The sequence below is a fragment of the Mastigoproctus giganteus genome, chromosome 10 (assembly GCF_048544385.1).
Source record: "Mastigoproctus giganteus isolate SK-2022 chromosome 10, ASM4854438v1, whole genome shotgun sequence".
Taxonomy (NCBI): Eukaryota; Metazoa; Arthropoda; class Arachnida; order Uropygi; family Thelyphonidae; genus Mastigoproctus; species Mastigoproctus giganteus.
Genome location: NC_143584.1, coordinates 18,970,402 through 18,985,976, shown reverse-complemented (window position 1 = coordinate 18,985,976; position 15,575 = coordinate 18,970,402). Strand labels below are relative to the sequence as shown.

General features: G+C 35.3%; 1 protein-coding gene across 3 annotated transcripts in view; it reads right to left on the bottom strand.

The window, feature by feature from the left end:
* Positions 1-12,077, bottom strand: part of LOC150078822 (sal-like protein 1) — a 235,795-nt gene extending 223,718 nt beyond the window's left edge. For 2 of the 3 annotated variants that reach the window (XM_090382677.1, XM_090382678.1), the window contains exons 1-2: positions 11,948-12,077; positions 10,456-10,547 (exon numbers count right to left, since the gene is read on the bottom strand). In XM_090382677.1, coding sequence (XP_090238803.1) covers positions 10,456-10,528 — 73 coding nt within the window. In that variant the 5' untranslated portion in view covers positions 10,529-10,547; positions 11,948-12,077. Of the gene's footprint in view, positions 1-10,455; positions 11,409-11,947 lie in introns of those variants that run through there. The other variant, XM_090382676.1, reaches the window with a different exon arrangement.
* Positions 12,078-15,575: the final 3,498 nt, after the last annotated feature.

The window sequence follows — 15,575 nt, the reverse complement described above, 5'->3', positions numbered from 1 at the left end:
TCAACCGGTGTGTCAGGTTGTAGTCAACGTCTCTGCCATTATGTAAGTCCCAAAGGATAGAATATGGCATGTCAAAGGGGATCAGAAATACTGCCCCCACCCATAGATATAAAATAGTTGCCGTACAACTCCATAAAACAGAGGTGACAAGTCTCCTTCAAATGTAAATAAATTAAAGGAAAACAAGCAGAGGGGAGGGGGGGGGGCTATTTGCTCTCTCTACTTCTTACTGGAGATGACAGAGAAGAATTTTGTCATATTTTACCACCCTTTCCTGCATCCCTGTCATTTAGAACCTGAAAAGGTATTTATTGTTTTTTTTTTTTTTTTCTCTCTCTCTTGTAATCTGTTAGTCTTAGATCTCTGGCCATTAAAGGTGTGTTATTCGTTTCCGATGTCTAGATCAAAACACCATTTACAGCAAATGCAGCCCACACCCATTCATCATTTTAAAGAGGGTCAGCTAACTGAATATGCAGACGTTTCGAGTGTTTAGAGGCAACCTTTTATGAGCAATTTACATCAAAAACCTAGAAAGCAATCTTTTGCCACCCTTTCATCTTTTATGCCTAAAGCAATATTGTTCTTTAACAATGGCTTGAACTGAGCCATAATGGATAAAAATACCAACCCCACACCCTTTTCGGATAGTTCAAGTAAGTATCAGCATTAAAAACCACGCAAATACCCGAAATTCTTCATTCCCAAAATTTTACAGCATCATCATCATCGCCTCTCCCTTCTTTCAACAACTTTTCCCTCCCCCCGTTCCCTCCATTTCTTGAAAATACTAGAGTAAACCAAGGTGTTTATGGATCCCTTAAGGCGTGGCATCTCTTGCGTTCCCCTTCCAGTAATAAAACATCTCGAGGGACAAAACATGGCTGTAAAAGACCATTTGTGTTATAAGCAAGGCATTGTTTACAGTTTTCCCGATGTTTGAATCCCTGTTTGTCCCGACTCTGAAACAGATGTCAGTACAGGCTTTTATAACCACAGTAAAACTGTAGGGGTAAATTCGAAAGAACGCGCCAACACCAGCCCTGTATACCCACAGGAGTTAAAGGGAGGATACTAAGAACATCGCAGGGCTTCAGGAAGTTAAGGATGTTTATCACTCGGCTTCTCCTACCTTCGCAAGTAAAGCCGGTGTTTTTTCCCTTATAGCGTGACGTTGCAGAACAAAATTCTCTAAATTCTTGTGTTATAGAAGCATGCTATATGCACAGAAACATTTTACATTTAGATTTAAAGGAAACATATCATTACATTACATTACATTGAATTTTAAAGATTACAGTCACAAAAAAGTGTCTCCACAATTTAATAAAAACAACTTGAAATTATTGTTAAAAATGCGCATGCGTTCGGACTACTGTTTTGTTTGATATTGTTCAGACCTTGAATAATAGGCTAAACTTTTTTATACGTACAGCAATTAATTTGAACAATTGCCAATTTTTAACTATGTATAAGTCATTATTTCACACAATTATCCGTTTTTATTATTAAAATGCATTAAACCAGTGGTTCTCACCCCGCGTGCCCCCCGCGAACAAAGCAAATAACTTCTCTTGGGGTGGAGTTGGGCAAAAAATAAATATACCACTTTTAATAATTAAATTTTAGTCTATGTATCAAATAAAACAATGATTGAACCTTACAACTTTATATAATAAAACCATTTCAGTTAAAATTAACAAAAAATAATCAAAATTTAAAAAAAAAATGTGATGGAATTTTAAATAACCTTGCGATCCTCTAAGTTTCTGGCGACCTTGCAGGGAGTGGGGGGAGTATGTTCTCAAATTCACACAATTTGTGAACCACTACATTAAACTGAAATATTTAATAAAATATATATATTATCTTCTCCCCACAGATAACAAGACTTGGTGGTACATGCAATACAAAATCAACTTATGTGTTTCATGTTAAAAGGTTTACGTAAAGACCCAAGTGTCATAATTTTTAAGAACCCGGATTCCAAAGTCAGTTTACATGTGGAGGCTAGGAAAGGAGCTGCCTACTTTTCATTTGCTACTTAAGAAAATGTATTACTAAAATTTGTCCTTTCGGAGGCTATGTAATTAGGTTATAGAAGCAATTTATGTTCTCGGATACACAATATTCTTAAAACGTTGCTGAACGGACGGTAATGACTATGAGAGAGAGAGAGAGAGAGAGAAGCCATAAAGTACCGTGTTTATTTCGGATGTTAATGGTGAGCGAACAGCTTTGGTGCATAGTGCGGACAAGTGTATTGATTTCAACTTTATGAGCATAAAAGGTTGCAAATATGCGGCACAAACGGACGCACCTTCACATCCCTTGTTACTTGCGTTACAGAATAGTTTGAAGATTTAAGCTTACTTTTAGTATTGAAATCTAAATATCGTTACTCACTGCTGGAGCTAGAAATGTTTTAATAATAAATGTCCAAGCAAATATAAGTGGAAAACTAGAAAAGTTCTGCCAAATGCATATTTCATTTGGAAAGTAAAACTAGAAGTCTAACGACTAAAATTAGCTATTCACTTTGATCAATTTTATTAAAGTATGTTTTCGATTATTAGATCTATAAAAGTAAGGCACATTTCAAAGTTCCGATACAATGTGTTCCAAGACAGACGCTATACATACTTGTTAACTCTAAAATTAAATGCAAACTTTCTGATGACGAGAATATGTAATTATTCTTGAAACGTCAGTTGTAATTAATAGTTTAATTTTAATAATAGCGTATACTGTTACCTCATTTCATTGAAGTTCGAATAAACAGAATATGCCTTTCAATTTATATACAAAAGGAATCTTGTTGCTGATTTGGGACTATATGTTGTTGTTATTGTTGTTATTTGGTTTTTAGGAGCATTAGCAACTAAGGCCGTATTGCTCCGGGGATATGCGGTGGTCATTCCTTGACCTTTTGGAACTATATATGAACGAAATTCTCAGCATGAACGATGCTCAAAATTTGGTTTATATTGTCCTCATTAACACTGAAAGAACTACACAAGCCATAGACAGTGCCGGTAATAAATTGAAAATTTCAAAGTCATCATTCTCGCGCACGTACGTTAGAGAGAGAGAGAGACTGATTTAAAGCTAAATGTGTAAAATACAGCCCTGCTATTTGGGGCACGTACCCAGGATTTTTCTTTTTTGGGGGGGGGTATGTTAGGACTTAGGATCAAAGCTGCTGCTTTTTTTTTTTTTTAATTTTCGATAAACTTTCTGGGAAGGGAAGTGGGACCAAAACCCTGCAGTCCTTCCTTCTGAGCGCATCCATATGCTATTTTCAACTTAGTTACATCAAGTGGCTATTTCCTCAGTTTTCCCTCAGGCCATCGCCAAACGGGAGAAGAGAGCAGTTACTCCCACCCCAAATTAGAATTTTACTCATAGGCAATCCAGTTTTTATTATGGATTAAAACTAAGTTAAAGTAGATTTTACCCTTACTCTACGTACATGTTTTCTTCACCCAGCTATTCTCATGCATTTGTAATAACCTTTTCCCTCCCACCCTCTCTCTCTCCAAACTAGAAGTCCTAGTTATGCCACTACAGTACTGTCTTCAAATAAGTTAATTGTAAAATGTTCTGATTTAAATGTTGGGATTCTTATTTTGCAATCTACAGACAGCATAATAATGAGAAGAAAAGAATACGGATATCTCATTAAGCTCTCTTTTTTCTTCTTTTAATCATTAAAATACCCGCTATGATATTTTAGACTCAGGTCTTAAATGCTTAAGGTCATGGGCGTCTCATGTTATGCACAACAAAAAGCCCTCTAGCACAATAGCAAGCATCAAAAATGTTATGTTTTAAAGCACTGAAATCAAACTATAACGCTGTCCAATAGATTTAGGTTTCGGCTATCGTCTTGATTACTTTCCCAAAAGATTGCAGTTTTAATTTTGATTAGAATCAGTATGAAGTTAGAATCAGTTTGATTAGAATCAGTATGTAATATTTAAACTAAAATTTCATTTTGGAGGGGGGGGAAGTCTTTTTACACTCATTCGAATTACATAGTTTAACAATTTAAAACTTCATTCAACTGTTAAGATTTCAAGTCCTTTATTTGTCGGTTCTCTACTCCTTTATTGCCACTCCGAATTTCTGTGCTTTTGATTCTTCAACAACGTAAAAACATTGGGCAGACTTGTCAAAATCTACGAACACAGCGTTCGCCGCCCGCACGTCAAAAGTCACCTGGTCGTTAGAACTGTGATGGCTGCCTTCAGCGGGAATAGGCGACAAGTCCCATGAAATTACGCGAACGCAGGCAGAAACTGAACGGCTAAGTGGGATTAAGATTTTGGGCTGGTGGAGAATTGTCTGTGATCGGGGTACAACAGGGACATTGAGAACAGGTAGTTGCCGACTGACAAATGGTGCTCATACGCCCGCCACTTGTGCTACCTACTCTCTCTCGGCAGCGAGTTAAGGTGGTAATCAGAGGGTTGCCAAGTAGACGGGCCTCAGTTTGATTACTGTGATTCGCTATTTCAGCCACACCTTGGAAACCTGTGGCCACCTCTAGTACAGAAAACTGTGCGTCACTTGGACGTAGCTATTTTTAGACTTTAACGCCGGCATGAAAAAAGGAGCATCAAATATCTTCGCATAATTCCTAGGGGATTAAAAGATATTCTAGTTAGAATGGTCTGTCCGCTCTAAACTATTTTCTGTGATTATGTTGTAAATTATCATGTTTTAAAGCAGGTATTTAATATAAAATTCAAGGTAAATACATTTTTAGTAAGTTTTCTGTGGCACTGTCACATTTATCTACAAGCCATGGAGGTGGCATTACTGCATCTTTCATGCAACTTCCGATAACATAAACACATCTTTAAATTATATTGATTGGGCTGACCACACTTTCTTATGCATCCATCATATACGGTCTCCTAAAATTTTGTTTTAGAGTGCTCTAGTAGCGATCACGATCTTCAGAATATTTGATTTCAATACTAGTTCCCAAAGGATAGTGTTACATTCAAAAAATTAGAGACTCCAGCAACTTCTTTGCTGTAGGTAGCTTCGTGAATAATGGAATCTTCATTTAAAGGAAAATATATATTTACAATATCGAATAAGGTGAATTATTACAAAATAATAATAATAATATACAACATTACTCCTATAATATCAACAGCTGTATATGCCTTCGCCATTATATATGTGTGTGTATGCATATGTAGTAAACTCTTTAAAATCTGGAACTCCCGGGGATTGAAAGGCGCCATATTTTAGAAACGTATACATAATGGTTGAGCAGTTTTGGAGAAGCACATTTCATTTAATATTAAGCACTAACGGCTGAACTTATTTTCATCTGTAAACATGTATAATGACTTAAAAATGAAAATAACATTAAATTTGTTAAATGTAAGCAAGTGATAAACAAAATCGCAGCAAATTTTGTCGTGTACTGTAATGTCAATTTAAATGGCTTGGCCTAGTACAGTATCAGAGAATATCATCAATAAATGGTCTTCAGAGAAAAAGACTTTTGCATTGAAAGATTAAAAAAAATCTTCTCTAGGAATTGTTATATCCAGGCATGTGCAGTCTTTACCAATTTGCGTAATATTTTGATTTTAATAATGTACTGTAGAGAAATTCAATCAGTTTCTTGCTCGTAACAGCAAAGATAGCTAAGATACTTTGCAGCTATTATAATTTGTTATGCAGCTGACGAGCTGTATAACTAGTTCAGGATTCAGAACGGACCGTAGCGTACCGGAACGCCCTTCAGGTTCGTCACACATATCGGCAATATCACGCACATACTCGATTATTAAAAATAAGATAGTTTGTTAAGAGCGTACCGTTTCGTAAAGCTTTCCATTTCGACCCCAATTTATATTGGCCACAAGAACCTTAAGTATAAGTATGGAATTAAATTCTTTGTGCTCTTCAGTAAGTCACGGTTTATGGAACAGATAGATAAGAATTGCATCCTGAGATTCATATTGGAAGGAGGGATGCAGGTGTATATCTGCTATATTAATTTATTTATTATTGCACAAAAAAAAAATCAACTTCTATTTTAATTTAGAAAATTAAATCTAGTTTCTTGTTATTTTGATGGTATCTTAAAGCGTATAGTAATAAAAATAACAGTAAGACGTCTGTAATAATTTGAACTGATAACGGTAAAATATATGAATTTCTTGAAGATACAAATACATTATTGCAACCCTCGCCACCTCGATTGCAACACTATTAAGAAGGAATTGCATATTGTAAAGCGCTGAATTTTAAAGTTTCCAATGAGCGCGCGTATTTCAATCATAAGTGAAATATGGAACACCTGCATTATTTTCTTACCTTGCCGAAATACAGTTATAGTCATATGACATAAAATTATAGCTTAAGTTAACATCACTTCTTAAGTCAAAATACGCCAACAACTGAATAAGTAATTACACCAAAACATTGATTATTAAAAATAATATAGTTTATTAACGTTCGTTAATAAACATAAGGACACAATATTTTGATATGAAGATCAGTGCTTTGATTTATTAAAGCTTTATATACAGTTTCTCGCTATATGACTGTTTTTGTTGGTGTTATAAATGCAGTTTGAAATAGTTTATGAAGAAGTTTAAGATTAATTAGAATTAATAATATGATTAATTGAAATAGTATAAGAATAAGTTTAGAACAGTTTAGGATTTTATTTTCCAGAATTCTGATTTTTCTCCTTCTCGATGTCTTCTTAACGATATTGTATATCTTTATTATATGTACCGTAATAACCAGTCACTAGAAGGCCGCCGTAGCCGAGTGGTCAAGCGCGCGGGCGCATAGGTACACGTGCTTTGAGTGATCCGGGTTCAAGCCCGTGACTGCTGAATACGGTGCTGTTTCTTGTTATCTCTACTTGTGAACTCCTCTGACCGTGTGGTCGCCCCGGAGTATAAACAGAAAATTTATTACTTTTTATGAAACGAATTATTAATTCATCCTCATATTATATTTTCCTGCTCTTCCAATATGCCTATTCGATAAATTATCTTGTAAGTTAAAGATGGTACTGCAAAAGCAGTAAAAAGCTAAAGATGGTAATGCGAAAGCAGTACCATCTTTAGCTTTTTTACATCTTTCAATATAGTTTTGGATGGAAAGAGCGACGAGACGCTCTTTTCTAAAACCGTTCTCAGTCGGGTACAAAAACTACTACATCAGGGAATGGATCAATATTCTAAACGACCCAGTTGTGTTAGCAAGTGGAGATAGAATAAGACTTTACATTGATCATCGGTGCGTTTGAAACAATTCCAAAATTATCAGTCCCCCCACAAACCGTAAGTTACCAAACGACAGGAAGAGGGTGTTCTGCCCGTTTTCTTAATCCCGGAGATTAGTTTACCCAGGGATTAAACGTGGCAGTGTCTATTGAAAATTAGAGAGTCTATTCTACCACCACACCTTTACTTAGTTGAGGACGTTGTGATTTGCCGACCATGTTTGTACAAGACGGACGTCGGTTAAGAAGGGAATTGGGGAGCCAAGCAAGGACATCGAAGGTGTGGTGCTTAAAAACCATTAGTTTGAAGAAGATAATGGAAATTAAATCCTACATAGATTTCAAGTTGGTTACCCGAGAGAAACAAGGAGTTGACGGACACCCACTTATCCCCAAGAATAATTAGGGACATACCAAAGTGTTAATACGATTCGCACATACTTGTATGAAATGTCCATGTTGTGAGATCAATTTTGAAATGTAGCACATTTGGTGATTTTCCGAGTTCGTCATGCCAAATGATTTATTATTATTATTTTTTTTATTTTAGATTTATAATTTAATAGCTTAACTTGCATCTTTATACATGCTTTTTTTTATCTTAACGAGGAAGGATATTCCTCTGCATATTTATTACAAACTTACAATCTAGAGGCGCTATGTTGCCTCATGCTAAAACATAATATTTATTAGATTATTAAATAAAATTTAATTTTCATCGGATTCCTCATTTAGCAGTTACTACAGTGAAGGTTGCTTTGAGGAGAAAAATTTTATCATTTTGTCTGATTTTAAGATTGCGTACGAACACGTGTGATATTTAAAATTACGGATTTGCTTCCTTCGCATAGCATACGAATACAAAGCCTAATAAAAATATCTTTTTGATTTTCTGAAGATGAAGTTAGGAAAATCTAAGCAAGTACAATTAGTACTGTAATTTGAGCTTTGACTAATACTGCCTTCGTTCGTTTAATTCGATTCTTTCATTAACACAGATCTTTTGCAAAAGCTGTAATAAAAGTTGATATATATTAAACGAGGGAAATTTTCTAAGACGATTATCACGTAATACCAAAGACATACCATTTATTCTCATTGATAATAATAATAATAATAATAATAATAATAATAATAAACGAAGTTAATATTGCTTTAAAAGCACCTCCTTGAACTCACTGTGTTCGAGAACTTTGCTCTTTCAGTCAAGTTATATCCGCAAGGAACATAGATCACGATAGTCATATAGGGTGGGGAGAAAATTCTCCTATATATATCTCAGGCAATATTTTAGGCAAGGGGATTAAATTAAACTAAAAGTATAATTAACAAATGTATGCATTGATTTCATAGCTTCAAGAAACTGGTATAATAACCCAATGTTACTCTAAAAAGAGGTCGCTTTCTAGAGCACCAAGAACAGTCAACAGAAGTTTTCTGTACTTCCTAGAAATTGTCTGGTTTTTCTCTTCGGGGGTTTTGGTGTATTATACCCTGGGAGCTTCATATTTTCAAACTTTTGAACCCAACTCCATCATGTTCAGAATTGCCCGCTATGATGAGAACTGATTAAATTATCGATTTAATGTTTTTAAGCTACAGAAATTCATAATTTTTAGTAGAAATGATTGTATGTTGAATCATCATGGCTATTATGCGTCAAGTTTAATTTAGACAAGTAATCCTTTATGTGTATCTTTTTCGTATGAACTGCATACGAAAATTGCGAATGTTATAATCTTTATAGACTATATTGTTTTACAGTAAAGTGAAAACTTCGCGCTATATTATAAATAAATTTGTCTGGGATCTAGAAATCCAAATCAATTTGATTTCTTCTAGTTGGAGAGGGAAAATGATTGCTAAAAGTAACAGGATGGTAGTATAGTAAAATCCCTCAATGACTTCATTCACTGGAAGATACCCAGAAAAGTAAATATCTTAACATAGTTCCTAAGTTAATGTCAGGAGAATTATGCATTCACTTCACAATATAAACTTGGATTTTCTATTAATAATCCTTCTATTGTCTGCTGCACTATTTCCTGGGAAGAGAAAATAATTGAATAATAAGAGGGTATTGCCAATCATTTAAAAAAAAAAAAATGAAGTTAGCAGTGGCTGTGTAATAAAATAATTTTTCCCTCTACGAAGAAACTGTTGCAAAAATGCCTAAAATAGCGCTTAAAATTTTTAAATCGCGGATAAAACTTCTTAAATAATAACAATAAAAATATTTTTTCTCTTTGTAACTGTTCCTCATCGGTAGTACAAAAAATGTCAACCGCCGGACGCATTCTGACCGACGCACAACATCGTACGATTACCGGCGAATAACCCCGTCTACTGTCACCACGAGCCTTGCGCCAGACCGCCGATAAAGAACTGCGGTCAGCTACCGACCGCTGCCGACGACACAGCCGAGGGTTAGACTAACCGCCGATCGGCTGACGGCAGAACGACAAGCGGGGACCTGTGTGGAGATGCATCGGCCAAAAGACTTCAGGCTACCGCTGACAGATCTCTAATAACACGGAGTTTGAAACAGGACAGATGCACTGGCTATATGAAATCAAACTGAAAGTTTGGTTCGTACATTTGTGAGTTCAAAGGTCATTACGTTTTAGACTGTAATTTATTTAAAAAATGCTTAATACACATCAAATTAATGACGTATATTTTTTATGTTAATTAATTATTAATATTTATATCGATTATGTTTATATTTTTGAGGAGTGCGAGTGGTTATTGCGTTATATGATGTGCTGTCATTGCGATTCCAAAAATGAAATCCTTCAATTCCCTCTTTCCTCCCCCAGAATTGATTCCCCATCTTAATTGAAGAAAGACTTAAGGATTATAATCGTCTCTCTAGTTATCTCAAAATAAGTTTGCAATAGATGAAGTCCCAGCGTATACCTTCACATATGCATACCTAGATGCATCTTCTATGACATCATCCACCCACCCTTAATTAACCCCCACCCCCCGAAAAACAGCAGTAACCCTAAAGTATGCAGGTGTAAGTTAAGCATTCTTATAAGTAAAAGTATTTTACTTACATTTAAGAGTGAGCTAAGTATGCTTGTAAGTTAGAGTCATCTGTATTGAATAGCACTACACTACTGAACATCTTAACCCTAAACTTTTTTTTTAAAGTGAAAGAATGCGGGGCCACTTACCGTTATCCAGGAGACTTGTCAATTGCTCAACGGTGTCGATGTGCAATGGGTGGGCTTGCTTCCGACGTGCCATTCCAGCGAACCCTTGGCGGCTACAATGACAAAGACTAAAGTTGCTAAACTCTACTAGATACACTTCTGGCAACTGCGCATGACACAATTATGATTATCAATAATGTATTGTGATTATCATAATCAAATTGAGGGCACGCGCGCTATTGGAGCTCAGCTTCGATTATGCCCTCTCCATTTCTTCCCAACCGATAAATTTTCCAGCGTCCCGGAACTGAGTACGAGGGTAAGCGATGGGAGCGAAGCAGCGGACAGTCCGCGAGGTCAAAGAGTAGCGGTCACAATCAGAGGGGTTATTTTCCGGCGCCGAGTTACATTTTCGCCGGTGGACGCAAGCGTCCATCGAATGTATCATCACTCCACTGAAGCGGTACCAAAAAGGGGGAGGAGGTCGGGGGAGGTCGTTTCTTAAGTTTCTCTACTCACACACACACACGTGGGCTACCCGAGATCGACTGGCAAGCAGGCAGACAGCCGTCAAACAAGTTGGCTACATAAATAAGAACGCAACTCCCTCTCTCCCCCCTTCCACCTCCCCCCTTCTCTCGCTCTCCCCCTTCCTTTCAGTAGCGATCTTCCTGCGCTGTGTGCCCGTTGGTGGTGTCACTCTCTCTCTTGGGTGGTGGAGGAAATCACAACTAGAGATAGCGTCGGCGGAACGCGGATGGGCCTAGCGTCACCTAACTTCGTCAAGGAAGGGATGGCAGAGTTAGAGTGGTCGACCTGAAGGAGGAGGTGGAGGCGTTTTCTGCTCCGAGTGTGACAACATTACTTCCAGTCTTCATCTCCACAACTGATTCTCAGCATCCAAAGAAAAGAGATCAAACCTTTGACCCGGGGGTGGGGTGCTCTTCTCTTTCTTTTCTCCCTCATCATTCTGCGATCGTTTTTAGGCCTCACTACATCGTCCCCTTACGTTTTTCACGAAACAATTCAAGACACACAATAGACGCGCAAGATCCTACACCATCCAGAAAAGTTAAAAATAGAGAAGTTAAATTAAGAATGGTGACTAATCAGCGCTCTGCTTCCCCCACTCCATTTTCCCCTCTGTCATCATCGTAGTCTCTAATAATGAGGACCGGAGAGGGAAAACTCGCGAGTGTTATTTGTAAGTTTCTTCAAAGGGGTAAATTTAGTCATTTTATTACATTCGCTAAAATCTTATAGAGATCTTTATGATACCTGATTACTAATTGTACTTACTGGGGGGAAGGGGGTCGACATAGTGGGGGATGCATGCTTTCCTAGACAAGCTAATAATATAAACAGCTCTTGATCTATATACAGCATCAGCTGGGATGTAGAAAAGAAGAAGGCATTTTCGAAATAGCTCGGAGAAAAGGAGGGGGGGAATAAAAAAGATTGAGGTGAGGGATAAAGATGCAATCACAATCGAGGGATCAGAGGTTCCACTCACTTTGGGGGCCAGTCTGAGCGGCATGAATACGCTGTAGATGCTGTCGGCAGGTTGTACTGGTTACGCAAGCATCACAGACCCGCCTTGCAGTCGGCCGCTGACCAAGATAGGTTCCGCGGATTCGGCGTGCGCACCGCTTCGTACATGTGACGTCTCGTTGTGCCAGCGGAACTCTGGGCCTGGAGGCGCTGTGAGCTGGCTACCGTGTGATTGGGTGAGTGGGCCGGCTTTGTTGATGACGTCGTTGGCCGTGCTATGGAAGAATGGTGATTTATGAACATGCATGGACCATCATGTTGAATATGTGAGCGATGTCTTACAGTTCTGACACCCACCCAGTGATGGGGGGAAAGGGGGCTTATCAGGTTTACTCGCAGATGAGGCATGTAGCCTCTACACCGGGGTTTAGCTGTTACTCTAGGGGCCAATCATAATCAGGAATGCTCTGGTAGTTGAGCGCTCATTATTTGCTTGCTTTAATATCGTCACTTGGGGTGAAGGGATTGTCCTGTCTAGGTATTTGTGGCTAGTGATCATGTCATTCCACGGGAAACAGTCTAAAATTAATGCCCTCCAAACATATTTCCAAACATTAGGTATTTTCTAAAAATAAATCTTGAGATAACATTTAAAAAATTTCTTTCTTTAATAAGATGATATCAAATATTTGCGTAATTAATGATCAATTTATTTATTTATTAATATGCGAAGTAGAAACACATTCTATTAAAAATGAATATGAAAATAATATTTAATATGAATATGAGCACAGAAAAAATTTAACAATTGGAAATTATGAAATTTATAAACTTAACTGCAACATTTTGAATTACTTTTTAAATTTCAAAGCTTTCAAATATTCTGGCAAATCATAACACTGATTGAACATGCGCTTAGTTGTTAACAAGAGATCTTGCGCGGAGATCTCTGCCCATGATTTCTTAATTTAATTTTTTTTTTTTTTTTTTTTACTTTTTTTTTTACACGAAAGAAGTCAATATTTGCGCTCACAAAATTCAGGAACATACGAATTTCAGTTCATCATATTTTGGTGCTCGTTTACTAGAATTTTGAAGAATCTTATAACATTTTAATTTGATGAATAAAAATTTTAAATTAAGTTTTTAATATAGCCGTACAAACAGATAATTCAACTAATTATCGAATTAGTAATTAATTTCAATAATCTTTATAATACTGTTTATATATAGAATTTATTATAATGCAATTAAAAACGTTGATTGAATGAAAAAAAATGTTTCGAACATCGAACAAAACTGGTGTTTTCATGACCGACTCAGTTTGTGCAACTTTCGGTTCCAAATGAATACATTTCAGACTTTTTATTTTATTATTATTATTTATTTTATTTTATTTTTCTTATCGAATGGTTTGAATCCTCGGTTCAGTGGGTCCATTCTTTAAAAAAAACAAAAAAACATGATCTATAAGCGTTACATTGTTAATCAAAGGAACTTTTTTTACCTATATATAGAAATTTGTTTGTATATATAGACTTTTCCATGTCGCTGCACATAGCTTTATAATAAGAAACAGGTGGCTTTTATTTTTGTTTTAAAACAGGAATGGAAAAGTATTGATTATAACTCTATGAATAAAAAGAAATCTATGACACTTTGCTATAATAATTAATAATCTCATATTAATTTTAATTGACATGAGATTATTTGCATATCATGTGTTATTAACTAAACTTAGCATTAATATCAAAGTGTTATCTATTGCAATGGTTTCCAAACGTTTTCGGTTGCGCACCCTTATTTTACTTAAAAGGACTAGCGTGCACCACGGAATAAAAAATTAAATATATAAGTTTAATATATATATATATATTACCTGTGTTATGGGAACAGCATGAAGCATTTAAATAAATAAAAATAATCTCGAATGCACGAATCTGTTATAATTCAGTGGTTTTCAACCGGGGTGCCACGTAATTTGGGTTTAAGTTACTTAAACTTATTATTATTTTTTTAAATTTATATATTTATTTCATTATAAAAAGGTGTACAGTATCTTTTTAATTTTGTGGTCATCTATAATTGATGTTTACTTAGTACTTCTATATAAAGAATAAAATTCTATACTGTATATATATAATTTGTATTATGAAATGTAATTTTTATAATTATATTATTGTAATAAATATCATATAACATTTATATTTTTAATATTATATATATATATATATATATATATATATATTGAGTAGGGGTGCCGCAAAATAAAATAAATTACTTAGGGGTGCCGTTATTAAAAAAAGGTTGAAAACCACTGAGTTATATTGTGCAGATGCGTTATATATTGGTTGCAGTAATTCTGTAGAATGTCTATCGGAGATATAAGATATAAATAAGAACAAACAAATATTTGAACATTCGAACAATATTTTTGATGACAATCAGTTAATAGTATTTTCTCAGCTTTAAAACCAGCATTTTTGAATATATCATCATAATTAAGACCAAACACTCAATTTTTCTTTGATTTCAGATCAGTTTGATATATATTACAGTTATATAAGAGAGTGTTAAAGCCTGTTGTGGTCTACTGTTATATTAAAAACATTCTTGGGCAAGAGCTATTATATTTATTATCTAATAAAATTATTACCTACTGTTTATATTTATTACCTAATAAAAAAACTCTTTGAATCCTTAATACCGGAGATGAAGTTTTTGTCGTTATGTACGCATTTGAAATAGGGCTCAAATTCATACAAAAGGGACCCTCAGTCCCAGAGGACTCGGTAGCCCCAACATTAATTCTTGCACTGAGCTGTCCCTCGAAATGGGCCGTGGTCTGTTCTGTTATATGCTGCATTATATAACGTCTTTGTTATTGTATACCGTATACTAATATCAATTTTATCTATAATAATATACAAATGTTGTACAATTTGGCCCAGGATGCCCTTGTACCAATAAACCACCAATCTTATACAAATGTTTAACACATTTCTTTTCTTCCCCCCCCCCATTGTGCCACTCTCAGTTTAATATTTGCCAGCGAAATAAGAAGCTCATCGAAAGGACAGAATTGTGTCCTGTAGTTTTCAAATCATCTACATTTTATTTTCAACCAAGCAACCAAGCAAGCAAATCACAAATTATGATAAACTTTTTTTAGCTATGAAACAGATATACCTAATTTGTGAAATCAATCAAAATTTTAAAATGCACATTTAAGATAAAATATTACGCTGATCTCAATATTTATAAAAAAAAATAAAAATAATTGTTATATTGCAATATTAATCTAAGTATTCTAACTGGCTGCTATGAAAACCTGTATTGCGTGGTGACTCATATATATATGTTTTATAATGGAGGTGTAAGTAGATTTATTAAACATATATCTTTTAATGCGTTTTTTTAAACATGCATGTGTCCTAAAAGAGTTAATTGAATTTTAAAAAAATCAAACATTGATGATCACAGTTTTTTTTATTGCAATCGCATTTTAATTAGAATTTGATAAATAAATAAATACCTTGGAAGTTTGCTTGGCTCTAGCTCACCGAACTTCGCTAAAATCAGAATATTTCAATTAGATTCAAATTATTTTTAATTTCCTTTGAAAATCTCTGCCCTCACCAAAACAAGAC